This window comes from Colias eurytheme, chromosome 24, assembly GCF_061535395.1.
Source record: "Colias eurytheme isolate Ceu_HAF_F1 chromosome 24, ilColEury1 Martin Lab GWU primary, whole genome shotgun sequence".
NCBI lineage: Eukaryota > Metazoa > Arthropoda > Insecta > Lepidoptera > Pieridae > Colias > Colias eurytheme.
Genome location: NC_143003.1, coordinates 6,516,948 through 6,538,628, shown reverse-complemented (window position 1 = coordinate 6,538,628; position 21,681 = coordinate 6,516,948). Strand labels below are relative to the sequence as shown.

At 36.5% G+C, this 21,681-nt stretch overlaps 1 protein-coding gene across 1 annotated transcript in view; it reads left to right on the top strand.

The window, feature by feature from the left end:
- Tdg (Thymine DNA glycosylase) overlaps positions 1-21,681 on the top strand; it is a 77,396-nt gene that overhangs the window by 22,395 nt on the left and 33,320 nt on the right. Inside the window, exon 2 of the mRNA XM_090115926.1 lies at positions 8,593-9,192. Coding sequence (XP_089972052.1) covers positions 8,593-9,192 — 600 coding nt within the window. The remainder of the gene's footprint in view (positions 1-8,592; positions 9,193-21,681) is intronic.

Here is a 21,681-nt window from a genome sequence, read left to right as displayed (position 1 = left end):
GAATCCAAAAATAGAATTTAAATTAGTTGTATATATACATATTATAATCGCTTAACAAGCTGTCTGCCCCCGGCTTCGTATAGACAGACGTTTCCGATATAAATTTCTGTCCTATACGATCTTATCACTACACAGTATGAAACAGTTCCTATGTATGTTTATATCTAATGATCTAGCAAAAAATCTACAATACAGATTTTGACGCGGTTTTCATTAACAGTGAGACAAAGCGGTCGGAAAGCTAGTAAGTAATGTTAAAATTAAATAATTAATATCAATAGTAAAGAATCACAATTCAAAAAAATGCAGTTCCATCAAGAAGTAACAATACAAAGTATAAATTATAATGGTTAGGGAGCCAGGTGCAAATTTGGTTCATTATTTCCTCTCAAGAGATAATTCGTCAGACGCATGAGAGTATAGTATTATAAAGCCTCGTGAACGTCAGCTGGCGCTCGGTTGGGGGGGTGAGCGGTTGTAGCCTCCCACGCACATAGGAAAAAAAATACATTCATTCATTCATTTCCTCTCAGCTAAAAATTTGTCAAATTGTAGCTAACCCAATATCTCAACGAAAAAAAATAGTCAGCTGGTTACAACATGGTGTATTATACGTCAGCTGGTGTCTCGAACATGAAAGTTAAATTTAAAGAAAAATTTATTTTCCGTTATTTCCTCTCAAACAAAAATTTACCTGATGATAGCTTATATGTAACTGTGGATAAATATATATGTCAGCTGGCTGTATCTTGGTGGAAAAACCGTCAGCTGATACGGGAGGCTACAACCGCTCTTCCCCCCAACCGAGCTCCAGCTGACGTTCACGAGGCTTCATAATACTATACTTTGATGCATTTTACTAATTACCGCTTGAGAGGAACTTGGTCATAAAATCTGCTGCTGGCTCCCGGACCATAATTAATATCAATCCTATTTCGTCTTCTTTAAACTTATATTGTGTCAGATTTGCTGCAGTGCCATATATGTACTATAATAGGGACATTGTTATAACCCACGGTGCCAAACTGCGGGTTGTAACAAAGAAATTCCTTAAAAAAAGAATACGCTGGACCCAAGCATCAAACCCGAATACCTGGCAAAACTGTTTATATGTTTCTCACACATAATTTTTTATTTCGCAATCGACAATCGCAATACTACTTTTTCAAAATATAACATTTCATATAATAGGTACACTGATTATGTAATTTTTGCAAAATTACAAAAAATAATTACTAAATTTCATATTTTGTTGCCATGTTGTGCAATTAAGATAAAAATAAAATAAATATCTCAGGCTCTAGGTCCCAAATTAGAACCGGTAGGTTTCCTGTTGACTCTCACCAAACTTTTTTGCTTCTCAATGTGTAATAGACGTCGGATGTTAAGACTGATCGGTTTTAATGGTCAAGAATTTAGTCAACTATAATAGGCCTTAAACTTTAAAAAATGCGTTGCAAAATTGTTTGCGTAATTTACCTACGTCAAGGGTATTCCTTGAAAGATTACTATTAATATTGTATATTTTCGACTGATCTAGGCTGTATTGGGTACCAATACAGCCTAGATCAGTCGAAAATATATATTCCTTGAAAGATAGAAGAAATATATTCCTTGAAAGATAGAAGAAATATATTCTTTGAAAGATAGAAGAAATATATTCCTTGAAAGATAGAAGAAATATATTCTTTGAAAGATAGAAGAAATATATTCCTTGAAAGATAGAAGAACTTTAAATGTAAATAATATATTCGTCTAGGCCACGTTTTACTCAAAGGAGTTCTTCCCCTAACGCAAAATGGTGATGTAAATTTTATTTGGAGTTTTTCACGACATGCAATGCATGGTTAATAAGTAATTCATCAGATTTTTGGGACAACGGCCCCTTAAATTATGCCGAATCGGTCAAAAGGGTTTGTGCGAGCTTCCTATAAAAAGTGGACATGATGGTATTGAGTTTGAGTGGTTAAATTCCTTGTGTTTTATCCTTTTTTACATCCCCAACTTCAGGGGTATGGAATCTCAAAATTCTTGTTTGCTAACTAGCCATTAGATGATTCATTTTTCTTTCTTTGTTGTTTTGTTTACGTTTAGCAAATTGCAGTAAAGGATTTATTTTTCCATTATTAATAAGTACCCAGAGATGTTTGAGTTTGTTGCAGAAACATGTTTTCCCTTCTCAGTTGTGAAACAAAGTGAATGCGGGTTTCGTATACAGAAGAATGTTCAATTCGATATTACATACATATATATACCATTAATTATAAAATTATATATGAAATGATAGAATTATTTTATTTTATTTTAGCTCATACAAATTCAATTCCCCTTTCCCATTGCAAAATATACGCTCACACGACCTTTAGTTCTAATCAAAGCAAACAACTCGCACGTGAACGCAAATGAAACATTAAAATATGCACATATACACACATAACATTTAGTCGCAATGATCGGCCGTATCAGGCGCACCAATAAACCGTCGCATTACACATTTGTTTACAACGAGTCCATAGTAGCGCGCGGTAATAATTCAAGTGAACACTTTTATGAATGAAACTCAATTCATGTGGCATTTATGTTTATTGCCGTGGTATAATGCGGGATCTCGATCAGCTGATTCGCTCATTTCGAATTCTGTTCCCGTATTGTTTTTTTATCGGGATGAATCCAGTTTAATTGATTGCCTATTGGAGTTTTAATAATTCAACGCTCATGTTGCGTTGTATTTAGATTGCGGTAACTGTTCGTTTATTGATTGTTTGTGAGGTTTTATCTTGTACACTAGTTTTTGTTTGTGTTGAATTGTTTATTTATTAATTGTTTTTATTGGATTTAAAGGTGCCTTTTATTTGTTTTGTAGTTTATGTTATGAATGAAACGTGTGCTGGTTGTCAATGAATTTGAAATAGCGTGGATGCTTTAAATATCAAACATTAATCTTTGCAATGGAAGTATGACGGCATGACGTTAATTAGACGTTTTGTCGTGTCTATTTAGAGTCAGACTAATGGAAAATTGAATTATACGCTCGTTATATTTTATTGCGTTTTTTTGTCATCTGCAAACGCACTGTTTTTGTTAGCAATAGACAAGAAGGTTGCACGTGGAGCGTCGTTGTTAAAAATAGACTAGCTTTTATGTAAAACTTGTTCAATCTACATGTTTATTTTTCGTTACGCTATTTCTAGATTCGATCCCCGCGCTCAAGGCCCGCGATAGAAGCTATGCAATAGCTTAAAAAAACCGCGTCAAAATCCGTTGCGTAGTTTTAAAGATTTAAGCATACAAAAGGGACATAGGGACAGAGAAAGCGATTTTGTTTTATATACTATGTAGTGATGATGATAATATTATACATATATTTATTCAATCAAGTTTTTAACAACAAACCTACACGTGCCTTCACATCAAAATATAACCTACTAGAGGTCCGCCCCGGCTTCGCCCGTGGTACATATTTCGCAATAAAAGGTAGCCTATGTCCTTTCTCGGGTATCAAAATATCTCCATACCAAATTTCATGCAAATTGGTTCAGTAGTTTAGGCGTGATTGAGTAACAGACAGACAGACAGACAGAGTTACTTTCGCATTTATAATATTAGTATGGATTGATAAAATCTGTTGTGGTACTGCATCAGAATTCAGAACTGTAGAGATATAAAGGTCTTAAATGTATTTCGATACGGACCATACGTTCGGTGCATACGTAATATCAGTCACTATAAAAACAACGTAACAATACTCCAAATCGAAGGAAATTTAAAACTTACGCGCACATAACGTTTTGTTTATAATGTAATAAACGCGACGATCGTATTAAGCTGTAAAATAAATCGACGCTCATATTAAATGATCTCGGCGCGCGGTGTGGCGAGTTTTTTGCGCAAAAGTTTATGGCGCGTTTTACGATTATAAAAATTTTCAACAATGTGTAAGTGTATCTACGTATCTTGGTTATTAGCTTATAAAAACGCAGCGCGGCCTTGTTATCAGGTTCGCATCGAGACCTTGCTCGGTCGCCGTGTTGCGAAATAAAATTTAGATTTGTCAGAAAGTCGGTTGAGGGTTTAACGAGGCAACTTTGTGGAAAGTTTGACGGCTTCCCGGAACAGTTTTCGCTCCGTTACAAGTGTGATCGTTTGTCGTAATTGCTAATGAATGGGTGTTTATGTCTAACTATCTTATTGAGCTATTTACGTCGCGAGTGAACGAGTTGTTTCAATCAATCTGGCAATGGGGGGTCGCATCGAATGTCGATTGATCTGTCTTATTTTATTACCTGTGCCACAATTTATTTTAAAACTTTTACAAGTTTGACTTTACAATATGGTAAATGAATGTCTGTCGATTCCTAATCCCTCTTCACTGTACAGTGTACATAAACTACGACCCCTTATACAAATCCTTTGGGGATGAGATTTCTAAATTCTTTTAATTCACCCCTGATTAGAGGAATATCTCTCCCAAATTTTGCCTCCCCTGCCTTTTAGACTGCGTCGTTTTCTTTAGTAATTTAAAAGACTGTTTTACAGTCACACATTTTATTCATGACATAATTGAATTATTGATTACGTTCAGAAATATCTTAAAGCGCTCTTAAACTGGTTTAAAATATAACTTGTGTATCAAAGACTTTGACAAGTTGCAGGCAATTTATTATATCGGCGCCATTAAAGTTCATTCTTTGCTATTCGCGAAGCTATTTATGATGTTTATAATATAATATTCTTGTATAAACAAATATTAGCAGTTTTACCGTTTGATTGCATTCATCATTTTTATGCAATTAATTGAAGATGTGTATAAATTATATAAAGTGGTTTTTAAATAAATCTTTGTGAATATTTTGTTCTTTGTCATCAGTTTTATAGTTCGATGCGTAAATCAATTCGTTTTCATCCTTTCAATGGAAGTTTTTGCATAGTAGTAGTAGTTGTTCTGTCATCGATGGCCACAATTTAGGCAATAATGTTTTCTATAGTTTAACCTATTAACATTAGCTAGTCTGAATACAATGGATACAATGTGGAATGGCGTATCACTGAAAGAGAAACGTATTCTTTTAACGCGTGGCGTAATGTCAACGTAAACGTCCCTCGAACGGCCCGATCCGCATTGTCTGGTCTAGGCCTTTTGTTTGAGGTCGGCCGACTTAGCTGCGCCGAGGCTAAACCGACCTGTTTGTGTAAGACAGGTGACTAATCACCTGCGTAAATATCTTTAATATTTATGCCGAAAATCCAAGGGCACTCGGAGCATCTGCGCTCTATACTAAGTGTTTTTATTGCAAGCAAGCAGAGACGGGCGGCACCTGATGAGATAAATGCCATGCGATATGATGACGATGTTGTGTATTGGATACTAATATTTTAATGTGTCATATTAATCATTTTTATATGTGGCGTGTTCATTTTTTATGTTGTTTTTTTGCTCGCTATTTACGAGGTTAATAGTAGTCTCAATATCTACTGTGTGATAGCCACTATGATATATAGGAGCATATATGATATTTTTTTAGCAAGCAAAGGGGCTGGTGGGCCACCTGATGTTACGTGGTCACCACCGCCCATAAACACTTGTGTTGATATTTAAGCCATATTAAATATTTAATTTTGATTTTATTTTTATGTTCCATACGGTTCAATTTCAAGATATGTGTGAAGGTATTGGAATCCGACGTTCTTTTAGATTTTACAAATTCAGATAACCACATGAAAATATATATTACCAGCTTCACAAAATGAATGTATTTACAATGTAAAAGTGTGACGTTTTCGTTCATTAAAACTTGATCTGTTTAATCACGTGACTCCTTAATAGCAGTCAAGGACAACAGGAACGTAACATATGCAAGTGTAAGCCATTACTGCTAATTGGTTATTAAAACCTCAATATTTAATTCTTTATAGATCAGGTAATACTATAAGATGATGATAATCTTCTTATATATAAAAATGAATAGCAAAATGTGTTGGTAAGCGCATAACTCGAGAAAGGCTGAACCGATTTCGATAATTCTTTTTTTATTATATTCCTTGAAGTACGAGGATGGTTTTTATGTAGAGAAAACGTAAATATGTACCACGGGCGAAGCCGGGGCGGACCGCTAGTATACTAATAAGATGTAATTTGGATGGCTTCATTTTGTATGCGACTTTTCGAAATTTAAATTCGAAATTTTTTTCTCTATTCAAAGTTGCGGTATACATTTTCATTGAAAGTAGGTTTTACTTTCATACATGCTACGTTAAGGTGTAAACTTGGAATGTTTTTAGCTACTTAACACTACAAGATCTCGGCGTACTTAAAGATTACGTATATTAGCGCATTGAAAGTAGGCGTGCAGTCTTGAAAAAAGGCCAACTTATATAAGGCTTTAGGTGCGAGTGTGACGTCAGAATGATATTATACGAACGGTCTACGATTGTCGTAAATTCGCCTTCTGCTTTATTTGTTTTTGTCACGGTAAAGGGCAGTTGGACAGAATTGGCGCTTTTATTTATTGCTTCCGGACACTTAGGCCTTATGATTTACATTCACATCGATTTGGAATAGTGCATTATGTTGTTTTTTGGGTATTGTATATAGAGATTACGTCAGATTGTGTCCCGTTACTGTATTGTAAAAAGATGCGATTTATTTGCGCTTTTGAAGTTGGTCTCATAAAAATTGTGTCAAAATCAAAGACCCGCAAAGTATCTAAATAGTTTTACAATAAAGCGGGACAAGAGTACCTGTGGTTTTTTGAATTGCATTTAAGATTTTGTACGTACAAATACGGTATAAAGAACCGTTATGGTCATACTTAGGTTTCTGTTAGTCTGTGTAAGCCCCTTCTCTTCTTGGAAGTTAGAAATGCTGCAAACATAAAATTAAACAATTAAATGGAAGTACTTCGCCCACATCGTAATCTTGAGAATTTATTGATAGCTTTCGTCGTGTAGAACATTGGAAGATAGGTGTATTAATTAAGACAGATGCACCATAGACTATATATAGCACGTTATTTTTATTAATTTCACTTTCTCTGTTAAATGTCATTGCAAAACAAACAGGCAACTGTTTTTTGTCTTTTTATCATATCACTAGCTGGTTAGCACAACGCGCGGTTTCACCCCCGTGGCTCCACTCCTGTTGGTCGTAGGGTGATGATATATTATAGCCTATAACCTTCCTCGATAAATGGGCTATCTAACACGGAGAGAATTTTTCAAATCGGACCAGTAGTTCCCGAGATTAGCGCGTTCAAACAAACAAACTCTTCAGCTTTATAATATTAGTATAGATTTCTCCACGAAAACATACATATCTTTAGACTGTTAAATTTGCGTGTTGCCGTGGAAAACTTGTCGTCAACATTAAAAGTAACTTATATAGTTGTTACAAGTATCGAAAGTTTGCACGGCGAAGTTCTAACTTCGGGCACTTGTGTAGTTGTCGAACTAACTTTTGTCTGACTTATGTCTAACTTTGAATGCCAGATCGTTGGTTCGTTCACATTCAAGTTTATTCACTATGTTTTAACCAGGTGATGCTTGCTTTTTCTCCCGTGGTGTACTATTCTCTTTTTTTTTGCTAATTCTAAACTAAACTCTATTGTTTTGCTAAGGAGGCCATTTACTATCTTTTAAGGCAGTAATTTGAAAGTACAAACAATCACTTATCTTTACTTTTGTTGTCGTATAAGTACTTTTGTCGAAGCAATGATGGTCAAACACATTAATTCAGTAACCTATACAAATAATTAATTCGACACATTAAAAACGAACACATTCATCGCTCATAAACATTTCACATTGAGGTTTTTCCACCAAACCTCGATACCTACTCCCGATCACCTCTGCCACTTTTTGCATAATATCCAAGAGATACTATAAAAACAGTTTATAAGTGCAATGAGCGTAACACACGATACATTAAACCGTGAAATAAACAAGCGCCTCGCTGTGACCGCGTCCAAAGACATCGCAGGCCGATAATTCGCACCTGCATACTGACGTCACTGCAAAAAAATATCACTAACAGATAGTAAATACGGGCGTTTATTTCGTGAATGCTCTCCACGTTAATTAATAGGGGAGTGATATGCACCTTGCCGGCCGAGTTTCACGCCTGCCAGCGGCTATGTTGATAAATTCGCAACTTCACATGGGTTTAATGATCGTTCCGTGTATTTTTTTTCCATTGCAGCGTTACATACATAATTGTACATGTAAGGGACGTGAGGCAGACACGTACGTAAATTTTTAACGATTCCAAAGAACCTTAGGCCATTTGTACGTGAAATGGAATCGTGCTAGGAAATGGTGAACGAAATTCTGGCTCTCTATATCAAGGCTGATAAAACTGAATACTTGTTTTTATAATGTAGTCGAGGTTTTAAATAAAAATTGACTCAATAACGATATTTCGATATAAATTTTATAAAGCTCTGATGAAAGCTAATGAGCAATATATTTTTTTGATCATAGGTACCTTGCTACTAAATTGATCAAATTCACCAAAAGTTCAGAGCAAAAATGTATTCAAGTAACGTCTGCCTCGCGTATTATAGCATCACCAAGCTAATATGTCTCATACCTTTCCAGGGAGGAAGGTGAGGAGAAGCCGAAAGCGGCGGAAAGCCAGGACGATGGGTACGAGACGAGCAACAGCGGCGAGGCGCGGCGGAAGCCCTCCAGCGCCGAGGGATCCCCCGCCCCACCCGCGCCCCGCTCGCCTCCGCCTGAGCCCCCATTCGAGCCGCTTCTGCAACGACCGTTCCCCTCACCATACCGGCACTTCGAGCCAGCACCGGCGCCGCCGCCTCCGCACGCCCACGAACAAGAGCCGTACCAACACTTTCCGTTCCCCAAGTACCCGCAAGACGCTTACGGCTTCAAACGCGAACCGGACGCCCCCTACGACATGAGCCAGCACCACCAGCAACACCAAATGCAACACCAGTTCGCGAAACGCACTGAAGACTTATACAACGGAATCAAGCAGGAATGTGAGGACCCCTACTCGTTCGTAGAGGAGGACGCGATGTGTGCGATGCTCGGCCAGCAGCACCACATGCCGCCGCATATGCAGCACCACGACCATCACCAGCACCAGCACCCGCATATGCAGATGCACCCGCAGCAGATGATGCTCAACCAGCCGAAGAAACGGGGCAGAAAGAAGAAAATTAAAGATGAAAATGGGTAAGTTATCAACTTTTCCTATCTTTATGTACACGTGTGAAAGAGTTGAGCGAGTAGGAATTCAAATCGTCATATCGTAGAAGAACCTTAATCGAGCGGACTTATTTTGCAACTTTTTCTAAAGACAAAAAAGTACCTATAATTTTAACATCACACAGAGCTGATGAGATAGAGAGGGACGAAATCGGGTTTCTTTACTACAATAGATTGAAATATTACACTCGCCTGTGAAGATATATAGGTGCAACCCCATTAACTGACCCATTTCACCCGTCATCGGGTAGCAGAGCAACATGTAATTAATGTAATTCGTTTATGAGCTATTAGCTTAAAGTTCAAAAGAGCGTAACAGACTCGATCCCTGGCCCTAATACGCTGAATCCATTATAGGTACATGCTATATTAGCCTAGTTAAAGGGGTTACCACGGCGCCAATAATGTGCCGTGATTCTAGCTGGCTTTAGAACAATTCCTAGAAATACTGCTAAGGAAGACCTTGCCTTGTGTAGAACTAATTCAGCTCCGAGAAATTATGTAAACTCGCATAAGGAATTATTTACTATTAGTCAAGCACCTAGTAGGCTACATGCTTATAAGATAATGCCTTTTTTTATTGACGTGTATTTGACTCCAAGACCGGAGGTTCTTCCGAAAACTTGAAATTGTTTCTGAAAAACAATACAGTTTTTTGCCATCAACGATATGCTAATTACATTGTAGTTATTTTTGTTGCGTAACATGATTTGGGTTTACAAAATTATTTTGGCTTATCTTACAGGTATTTAATTGGTTCTCATGCATTTATACATACATAGTATATAGGTATAAAACTTCGTATTAATCCGTCAGTCCTCGGATCACAGACACAATAGAAAATCTATTGTATCTCGGCCCGATCGGGCCGCTCGGTGGTCAATGGGTTAATCGCGAAATTGATGTTATTTTTGATAGCGAAAAATTAATATCTGTAGATTTCGTTCTGAAGTACAAACATTGACCGAAAAATAAACCACCGATCGTCTACTTTGCAAACTTCAATGTATCAAGTGATGTTTATTTTATTTGTTGATATATTTTTAATGGCCAATGTTTGTTCAAGTAGGAAAAATTATGATTGAAAAATGAAATTACGCCATTGGAATTTCGAATAGAGTTATTGTATGCTCTCTTCAGCGACGGCATTCAAGCCCCGTGGCGTTCTTTGAAAATGAGAAAAGTGCGCTTAAAAATCTACTTAAAAACGTTTTAGCTAGAACTCGTTATTTCGAGACTGAGTCGCCAAAAGAGCAAACTTTTGTCTCTTTATCGGACGGACAACTGTCGGAGTCTTTATTGTTTGTGTTGTGTTCGTGCCCCGTATTGCATAGACACGGAATATGAGCATTTTTATGAGAATTTTGCATACGAGCTACGAAACTGCGAAACTAACTAGACAACCAATGTCGTCTAGATATGAATAAGCAATGTACCTATAGTATTTTACAGATATTAATTGTTTAAAGTTGTCGTGAATGAGATGAAGAGCTTTTGTTAACACAAAGCATATTTGGATTTTATTAGGTTAGAGCTTTCATTTTCTAAAATGTGTTTCTAGCACAAGAAAGCCAGATTTATATTAAAATCTCTGCATCCCAATCGATGTGTATCAAGTAGCAAAATTTAGTTTAATGTTTTTATCAATAGATCACAACCGTTGTAAAATAACTGTGCTATAGATGCAATTAAAACTTGGAATTGTAAAGTAGGTAATCGTAGGATTGCCACCGACCTTCTGATCATAAATAACAATACTATACAGTCATTATGCTACCACTGTGACGCATATTCTGCTAAAATTTTCCCGCTTCAAGCGTGACCCAATTAGGGTCAAAGCATATTAATCATTTCGCTCTGACTCTCCACATTTTGTGTTTAAGTACCCATCATATCCACAGCCCTTCCTCTACCCATCCTTTTGCCCAAAACCCATTTGAAGTTGGCAACACATCCGAGCTCGTCACGGATGCGCAAGCCAGTTTCGCCTTCCTGCTTCATAAAAAACCGCCTATTCTCCTTGAAGTAAATCCAACGCAGGATGTTAAATGCGACGGCCTAGTTAGCGGCACAGCATGACCACTCCGACCTTTCATACTCGATATGACTATGTAGGTAGTGTACACCAGTCGTATTGAAATTCTCTTGCAAGTGAAAGACAAGGCAAGGAGCCGCGGTATTTCAGAACTGCCTGTGAACCTCGTGACGTGCGACTTTACCTTTCGCGGCTTGCATAATTTAATCTCATAAATCAGATCTAGCTTGTATTAAATGCATACGGTTTAACTCGTGCAGTTTATATCTATTTGATACGGTTCTAATGAATGAGTCTGCATTGTGGTCAGGTTCATTTGGTTTAAGTAGTTTTGGGGAATTTAATGATGACAAAATTCTTGGTGATATTATTAAATCGATAATGAGGCAGTCATTCATAATGATTAAAATATGTAGTTTCTTTTATGTTTTCTGCATATGTTGACATAATGTACATGATTAATTAATACATTTAACACCAATAATCGTAAAATAATATAGTCTATTTAATGTTTACTTCTCGCCGTTTTGTAAACTAAATAGTTGCCTAAAACCTTTAGATTTTGCAAAATGGAATAAATATTAAGTTTCCTTAAACCGATTGTGATACGTTAACAATAATATGGGACGTCGGCAAGGGGTACCATAGCATTGATATGGGTCGCGACGCTAAATCCGTATGGGGTCACCGGCCGCGGCCCACGCGCACGCGACGCGGTATCATCGCAAGTCGCAACACACCCACTGCCCTGTGCGGAGACGTTCCCAGAGGCGATTGTTATAATACATATTATATACCTATATGGCTATACGATGTGTATTTAGTACTAAGTTTGTCGTGCGGTTTCACCCGCAGATGAACCTGCAAGAGATATGAAAGTAAAAAAAATACATTACCTAGGTACATTTTTTATAGCTTGTGTGATATTTTGTTTCACAAGTAAAATCGGTGCAAAGTGTCATCAAAAGACGTTCATTTTCGCGTAAAAGGGGAACAAACATACAAACATTCATCCTCACAAACTTCACGGGAAAGAGGAACAAACATACGTATAGGTACATTAATTCATCCACACTTTTATATAATATTAGTATTAAGATATAGACGAACACACATACAACAGTAAAGGCGAAATTTTCGAATATTATGAAACTCAGAATTAGCCATGGAACAAGACCCGTTTTGAATTTGGAAACGCAGCTCGAAAGGCGCGTCTTGGTCGGGGAGACAAAATGGCTGACTGTACAGTAGGTATGGCGCAAATTAAAGCGGGTGATATCGATTGATAATTAAATATGAAGAAGTGAGAGTATTTAAAACATTCTTCATCTCCATAGAAACACCTACACAGGTAGTGGCTACTAAAGGACAATCAGTTCTTTGTTTAATTGATACGCTTTTAAAATTTATTCATATAATCTTAGCTTCTGCCTCTTGATCTAATTAAAACGAATTGGCCTTACATGTCTTTTCCACTGATCTAAGAGTTAGCAAATGGCCGTGATCGTAATATGGAAGGGCTTAAAGGTTAAAGTCAAATAAAGGGTAATTAATTTTACGTTTGAACGGAGCTTAGACGCGTCAAACGACAATGAACGAATCACGTGAACCCAAAACACAAAATGTCCGTCATGATATCTTTTTGGTACAAATGAATTTCTTTTGGTAAAGGAGTGAGGTTGAATTTAGGTGGCTATTATGTTATAAACGATATAATTTTTTGAGATAGAATTAACAAATATGATAAGAACAGAATATGTATTATGTACGTTTTATTTTGCTCAAGCATAAATACCTATTTATTATTATTTATTTAAAATTTAAATACCTATGTTGATAATAAAACATGATACTGATTAAAGACTTAATCCGTATTTAACTAGGATTTCAACGAATCCTATAAGTTCTATAATTATCGCGACGAAGGAAAAAAACTAGATGATAAAAATTATAACAAACATAGATATTGTATACTAACGAGTTTGTAAAAAGAAAAAATAATTCGCGATCGCAATTGCGATTACAATGCTAACGAGCGTCGGTGATCATTCACAATAATCACCAGTTACATCCCTTATAAACAAAATATTTCAAACCTGCATACATTAAGAGCCGACAAGCAGATAACGAAAAAACATTACCACTCGACTATTATAACTAATGAATGCGCGTTAAAAAGACGTATGGTCCCATAAAACACGTAATTTGGTATAAAAAGGTGTCAATTAAAATTTTAAACGCAATTTAATTATCGCCAGCCATCGCTGTGCCGATGAAATTTTTATTCACAATGTAACATGTCAATCAACCGGTGGCAAACAACGATGATTGTTATTTAAAGATGGATTTTATAGTGCCTTTGTAATATTTCTTGCACAGTTCGCTCAGGACGTGATTAATTTTATGAGCTGTGACTCGCTGCAAGTATTTTTATCTAAAGTAGCGAATAGTTGTTTGGAAATATGTATAATTAAATCACGCTTATCTATACATCTGGTGGTCATTTTGAAATAACTGCCGTTTCGACAAGAAAAGTATGGTGATTAATTGTGTGATACGACAAAAATTCAGGTTAAATGTTTTCTTGTCTTTTACCAGAGTTATCTCAGTCGTTCGGGGTTGTGGCTGTCAATGGAGTTGGGGACCTGTAAAAATCGATTCACCATGCTACATTTAGTTAACGTTTCATGCTGTATTTTCTTTTGATTTGAGAAACTCCACGCTATTATGTTGAATATTGAATTTTGAGGATTGAAAGTTGCGTGAATTTTCGCTTTCTATTATGATGCTGTTGAAATGTTAAAGTCCGGGAAACTAAGATCTAGTTTAGTTATTCTTAGTTTCGCTATATACTCTATATTATATTGCGTGACGAGGAGTATTAGTTTATAGCACATAGCAAGATTTATCTATATACCTACGCTAATTATAGTCGATTACTATAAATTGAAAAACCTAAATAGACAGACTCGCACACAACGTGTTCATGCTTTGATCAACTTCATTTGATAACAGTCATGGGTTTTTGCGCCATTCTATCAATCTAACCCGCGTTATCATTTATCATCTTATCTAATGATGTAGCGGAAATTCGCAAAGATCTAGGCTTTCCAAATTCCATCCATCCATCTAAATTTCACCTTTGACTGTTAACAGAATAGTGATTTCATTTATTTCAACCAGATCTAAACATTGTTGCCATTGCTTTTCAACTATCCTTCATATAGTTAGAGTTACTGGATTTTGTTCATCACCACGGGTGTGATACACCCGCCCGCATTGTTGGTGTCATCCCTTTAAACGTATCTAAATGACACGAGTCATTATCACGCGAACGTTTGGTGAGACGCGGCGCACAACGAATAAGTCATTACGCGCCATATACCGTGAATATAGTTCACGTCCCAGTTTACACGTCAGCGGGCAGCAACGACTTGGTGGCTGAGATCGAGTCTAACTTTTAGGGTTCGGTAGACGGGAATTTGGTTGACGAATTTGTTGACGTTGGGTCTCTGCGAAATGTGAGCAAGAGGCAGGTGTAGATAAAATAGTGTATGAAAACTGTTGTTTTTTATAGATGAAATGGTTAGTTTGTCTGTGTAAATGAAAAAGCTAAGTCTACCGTAACACATTTTGATATTCTGTATTAAGTTTAATATTTAGATATGCATGATAGACATTATATTGAAACGTTCAAAGGTAAATACCGTATGATACCCGCACATTTATTATTATACAAGGATTATTCAGTAGCAGAAATTCGATCTTCTCACTCGAACGACCCTCACCTGCGTTCCATTGCACGTGTCGCGTTTAAATATGCGACAAATCTGTGTTGTTATGCGAAAATCGTTAACTATTTATAAATATTTGTATCATCACGATACGAAGCGTATACTCTAGAATACGTACAAGAAGAAGATACATTATCATACATTGTTACTTGGTGACAGTATGGAGTAGATACAAAACAACGAAATAATTTAATTATAATATGTATTTTGTTATACGGAACCCGCCCGCCACAACGTCTCCTGTCACATAAGTACGCCTTTTTATTGTGCGGTAGCTCAGCGGTTTAAGGACTTCATTGAATTTGTAGGCTTCGAAGCCCGGTGGGCTCGCTACAATGTACGTTTATGGCTCGCCCGTTTTATATTACGATCTATGTGTTTATTGTTACCGCTATGTCGTAAAGTATATAGGTACTAAAGTACATAGTGACAATCGCCGGCCCGCATCTGAACCCTCGCCGAGAGGTTGCGGACTGAGATAGTGTTGCCAAAAGGGATTTGGGAACGTTTTTAAAGTCCGGACGCCTGGGCTTCTGACCGAGCCTGTACTTACACGCAAGCCGGATCGATATTGTTCGGGATTTATTGTACCTACGGTTAGAGAGAAGTAAGTGTAGGTCATGGACGTATAAAAAAAGACGGACGGTATATCGCCTAAACATTGAGTGAAGCCTAGTAATGGCGGCGAAACATCCATGTGTGTATGCCATGTTGCCATGGCAACAGCTGTCCTGATGACAATGGCGGCTGTATTTTTTTCTATAAATTTTGCCGTAATAATTTTGTCATTAAAACATTAAAGAAATAACTTGCTTCCCTGTGGAATGTAATCCCTTGTGTTTTGTTATTTAAAATTGTACTGTTGCGACACCATTTAACCACGCAAGACGGCATTTTAAATATTTTTTGTGAAACAGTGACGCAGTTAATCAGTCGGTAGTTCACGACGTAATGGCAGCCGACTAGCTTACTATGGTGAGAGTGTGTGCGTGTTTATTGTCTTTACACGATCGCTAGCTTACTATGGTGGCTTCACGTTGTTTGTTCGTAATACGGCGTCCGTCTTTTTTTATACGTCCATGGTGTAGGTATAATATGTAAGAGCAAAGTACGAGATTTTTAAATAATGTTTGTAGTTAAGGTTTGGTGCATTAGATTATTGTTCATTAGAGTATTGTTTTTAATTAATTACCCAAAATTATACAATAAAATATTCACAGACGTACGGCACAATGCCGTCTGGTCGCAGACTAAGCAACGCTCGTAACACAGACGAGACTGATTAACACACTTAAGCTAATGTTTATTTATAATTGCGTACATGTGAAGCGTATAAGAAATTAACAACGCACATACGAACTAACGACTTAGCAAAACACGAAGCCGAGGTAAACAAGAAACCAGCGGCTCCGTGCGAGTGGAAACCTTTACCCTCTGATTCCACATCATGAGTGCCATTTTGGTCTTTATGAAACTAGGAAACTTGATTACATCAGGCACGTGCGTCGAGACGAGATCAAACATATAAAATTACAGTCGTCGAGCATCACATCATAGTAACGGATAATTAATTTTAATTAACATCATAAATTTTGACCGGCGTCACGACCGCGACGTTCGACTTTGGCTGGCTCCGGTAAAAGTGTTATGTGTACGGTGCTGAATAAAATACAAGAAAAAAAAACCCCGAGCGAGAAACCTGTTTCAGAAAAACCTCATTATAATACAAGACCTCTATGCCCGTTGGTCTGTAAATAATATTCAAATTTTTTGCCACGAAATTCGGTGTCTTGCCGCCAAAATTAAGTACGAAGATAAATGCTGTGATTGAAGATGATTTTCTTGATATCCACTTAATCCTTTAATCCTTTATTTTGATTGCCTATGTGCTGTGGTAGAGATTATTCAATTGCCAGAAGGATTTATTGCATCAACCGTTCGTGTAAACAACGCTTGTTTTCAAAGTTGTTACGTAAACAACTTTTTTATTGAAATTAAACTTGAGGATTTGAGTTTTTACAACTTGCGAAATGTTTTGAAGGAATTTTAAAACACGATGTTTCCAAATTTCATGGTGGTTTCTATAAGAAGTTACACGTGCTGGAAAAAGTTAAGGCTTTTTGCGTCACAAAAAGAAAATCAATTGCTGTCTATCTACATTTATCTTCCTCATTGAATTGCTGACCCAGATTAAAGGATGTCACTTTGATAAAACTTCAAGGTTCGCATTTGAATCTTAGCAACCTGTTATCTTAATTCCCAAGCTGTTTATCTGTATACATAGACAGTACAATGGATCTAGACTTGCAAATTTGTAAAAATGTTTTGTGGCGTAAGAGTAATTTTGAAATGCACATGCTTAAGAATAGTTTCAGCTAAACGAGGCGTAGCTTCTGTTTAAATAGTGGTCTATGATAACTGTTTTTAAAGAATTATGTTTGTTTGCTCATAACTATGTTACCTGAACAGAAAATGTTGAAATTTTCATCTTAATAACCCGTGTAGCAGTTTAATGGTTAATTCCTAAAAGAAATACAGCTGTTGCTTCTAAATATAAAATCAAGATGCGTGCAATATTTTTTTTGTTTGATCGAGTGTCACAAAAACTACTTGACTGTCTGCCGGATTATTAGAATCATTAGTAAAGGTACTTTTAACCTAATAGGTATTCGCTGTAGGCATGGCAACAGGGCGGTCCTAACTTAGTTGTTTTTATATTCCTTGGTAACAGGAGCGAAGCGGGGGCGGGTTGATAGTTCAATTATACGTACCTCTAAGTAATAGCAGGTAGCTCTAATCTCATCAATCATGGATTAATTATTTATTAATAGTCGCGGCGTAATGATGTTGTAGGTACTAAAGACTATAGAGTTTAGTCTATATCTATGATGGGCATCGAACGACACGAGGGTCCTTAATCATTCGATCAGATTATTATGAATTTAGTTTATGAAGTTTATTAGGGACTTGTTTATTTGGTGTTAATGCATTGATTTAAATGTTGATGTTATTGGATTTATTGGTTTGTAATAATTCGTTTCCCGGCTGTTTGGAAACGTCGGTTAAAAGTTTAAAAATATTGTCACTATAGGTTTATCTATGTAAGAAGTTGTTGAAAAAATAGCGTTATATTACGAAAAAAAAAAGCTACGGAAGATTGAAAAAAATATTATTATTATAATTATAATATTACTAGCGGTCCGCCCCGGCTTCGCCCGTGGTACATATATGAAAAATAGATGTTGGCCGATTCTCAGACTTACCCGATATGCACAGAAAATTTCATGAGAATCGGTCCACCCGTTTCGGAGGAGTATGCAGACTAACATTGTGACACGAGAATTTTATATATAAGATTATTGAAAAGATACACTCCGTCGTATCTGTATAGTTTTAATTCTTCGCGCAATAAATAAAGCAAATCTCTCAGCCAAGTAATCCTTGCCAGTATATACGTAGGTAGGTATAGCCACGTATAGCTCTACAGATATTTATTTATTTTTATTTATTTAATTATTTATTGCACACACAAAGGAAGTAGAGACACATAAAGTACAGGTAAGAGGAAAACAAAGTGTACAAACGGTGGCCTTATCGCTAGGTAGCGATCTCTTCCAGGCCACCGTAAGTAATATGTAAGGAGAGACGTTAAAAGGAGGTGGGTGAGCAAAAAAATAAGGCGTTAGGGAGAAAGAAAGAATAATTATAAATATTCAATGTATATAATATATATCACATACAACAAATACATAGAAGTATATAATAAGAGAACATATAATTATAACTATTAAATAAATATAACATATAGAACAAGTATATAGTAGTATATATATAACAAAGAAGAAAATAAGATAACAGTAAGGAAATAGAGGAAGAAGCTAAGCAAGAGAAAGATAGTGTGATTTAAGAAGGTGTTTAAAACTCCTTAAGGATTGCGCTTGACGTACTTCTAGTGGAAGTTCATTCCAGAGTTTGGCAGCACGAACAGCAAAGGAATGACCATAAAATTTGGTGTTCGTGACAGGGACACGCAAAAGTAAAGTTTTGGAAGGACGAGGGAAAGGAGAGGTAAAGAAATCAAATTTATCTTTGAGATAGTGAGGAGCTTTAGGATCAAATAGGACAGAGAAAAGAAGATGAAGGATGTGGGAGTTACGGCGGAAGCGGATGGGAAGCCAGTTGAGTTTTTTGCGATAGTCTGACACGTGGTCAAACTTACGCAAGCCAAAGATAAAGCGAATGCAAAAATTCTGAAGGCGTTCAAGTCGACTCAACTGGACTTCGGAAAGATCAAGGTAGGAGGAATCAGCATAATCAAGGTGGGAAAGGAGAAGGGAATGAGCTAGCATTATTTTTGTTGGGATAGGCAGAAAGTTGCGCAGGCGCCGAAGTGAGCTAGCGGAAGCAAACACCCTCCTACTAACCTCCTTCAGATGAACATCCCACGACAGGGTCTGATCCATTAAAATACCCAAGTTTTTAACGTGGGTACTGCAACCGATCTGTATGCCATCCAACAAAACATCCGGAAGAGTTGCCCAATCAATCCTTGACACGTATGATGCACTCCCAATGATAATTGTCTGTGTTTTAGATGGATTAAGTAATAGTCCAAAATTCCTGCTCCAGTTTACAATGGTAGACAAATCATTGTTAACCTTGCTGATTGCATTGGGCAAGTCTTCCAGAGTCGCTTGGGTGTAGATTTGGACATCGTCAGCATACATGTGGTAGAGAGAAGTTAAAGATTGAGTTAAAGTATTAATAAAAATTGCAAAAAGGAGGGGTGACAAGACGCAACCTTGTGGCACGCCGGCATTGATATTGCGCCAAGACGAGAAAATATCATCAAGCAAAATTCGCTGCCGGCGTCCATGTAAATAACTATGAAACCAATCACACGCAGATGGAGATAGGTTAAGCGAGCGTAGCAAACCCAGCAGTAAGTCGAAGTCTACAGAGCTAAAGGCGTTGCTGAAATCAAGTAACGTGAGTACTGTGAGTTGCTTGATAAGCCTCAGCCTTCATGGTCCAAGCCCGCTATCAAATGGCGACGTCACACGCATCACGGCTACGTGCTCGGCGCGGCTTGTGCAAGACCGTGCTGCCGATACCGAGATGTATTGCAATAATTATCGCTCGTGTGTTCATGCCTTTATGCTCGTATCTTAGCTAATTGTTATGTAACGATCGGACGTTTATGAATGTGACCGTTTGTGTAGATTTTTACTATTTGACTAAACTTAGCATAAGAGACTACGGTATGCGGTACTATTAACTATTCTGTGCTACGGTATGAAAATTGTTAAAGTTATATGTAACACTAGCTGTCCCGGCAAACGTTGTTCTGCCTTACTCTATGAAAAATAGATGTCGGCCGATTTTCAGATCTATCCAATAATAGGTACACACACATGAGAATCCGTCCAGCTGTTTCGGAGGAGTATGGTAACTATCATTATGACACGAGAATTATATATGGGGCATTTCACGCCAAGCGGACACAGATTTCAGGGTCAGGTTTCAGATTTCGGTTATATTTTAGTATGTTACACATGTATATATCCTCGGTATGTATACGAAAAATTTTTGCATTTAGAAGCTTAGTTTCCAAAATACAGGTCTTTGAAGATGTCAGTAAGCGTGAGGTATGGGGGACTTTGAATGTAATTATCAGTTCAAGAAAAGTAATTTTTAAATAAATTGATGACTGAATAATATACCACATGAAATAAACTTTTTATGCTAATATTTCGAATTTCGAATTTATATTTAAATTCCTTAGAAAAATAAAAATATATTTTTCTTTGTCATTTTTTACAAACTTTGCGTATTTTTAATTTTTTTAAAGATCATTAAATAAATAGCTTATATTATGCTTAAACTTCATGCAAAGTTCTAGAGTGGTCATCGCAGGACTTTAGAATCTACATGTATTATAATGTCGAAGCGCGGCAATATCCCCATACTAGCGCTTAGTTGGTTAGCGCACCGTACTGCAGTATTTATCTCATTATAGTTAGTTAATAACACCGTTTCAGGTTTTAATAAGATTTTATAGTGGTAAATAACAAGCAAGAAAATATTACTTTAGTTTTCTTAAAAAAAAAATATTCAGTAAAGTAATATGACATTTTTACGACTTTGAATACGTATATCTCGTCAATTATTTATTTTAGCATAAAACTTATTTATAAACCTCTAATCAATTTTTAAAGACCTATCTGTTGACACTTCATTTAATTCAAATTTCTAGAATTTATTTTTTGTCCCCGTTTCTATGAATATTGCAGTGCGTCGCGCTAGGCTGTAGTATGGGGAAATTGCCGCGCTTCGACATTATATTACATGTAGCTTCTAAACTTCTGCGATGACCACTCTAGAACTTTGCATGAAGTTTAAGCATAATATAAGCTATTTATTTAATGATCTTTAAAAAAATTAAAAATACGCAAAGTTTGTAAAAAATGACAAAGAAAAATATTTTTTTATTTTTCTAAGGAATTTTAATATAAATTCGAAATTCGAAATATGAGCATAAAAAGTTTATTTCATGTGGTATATTATTCAGTCATCAATTTATTTAAAAATTACTTTTCTTGAACTGATAATTACATTCAAAGTCCC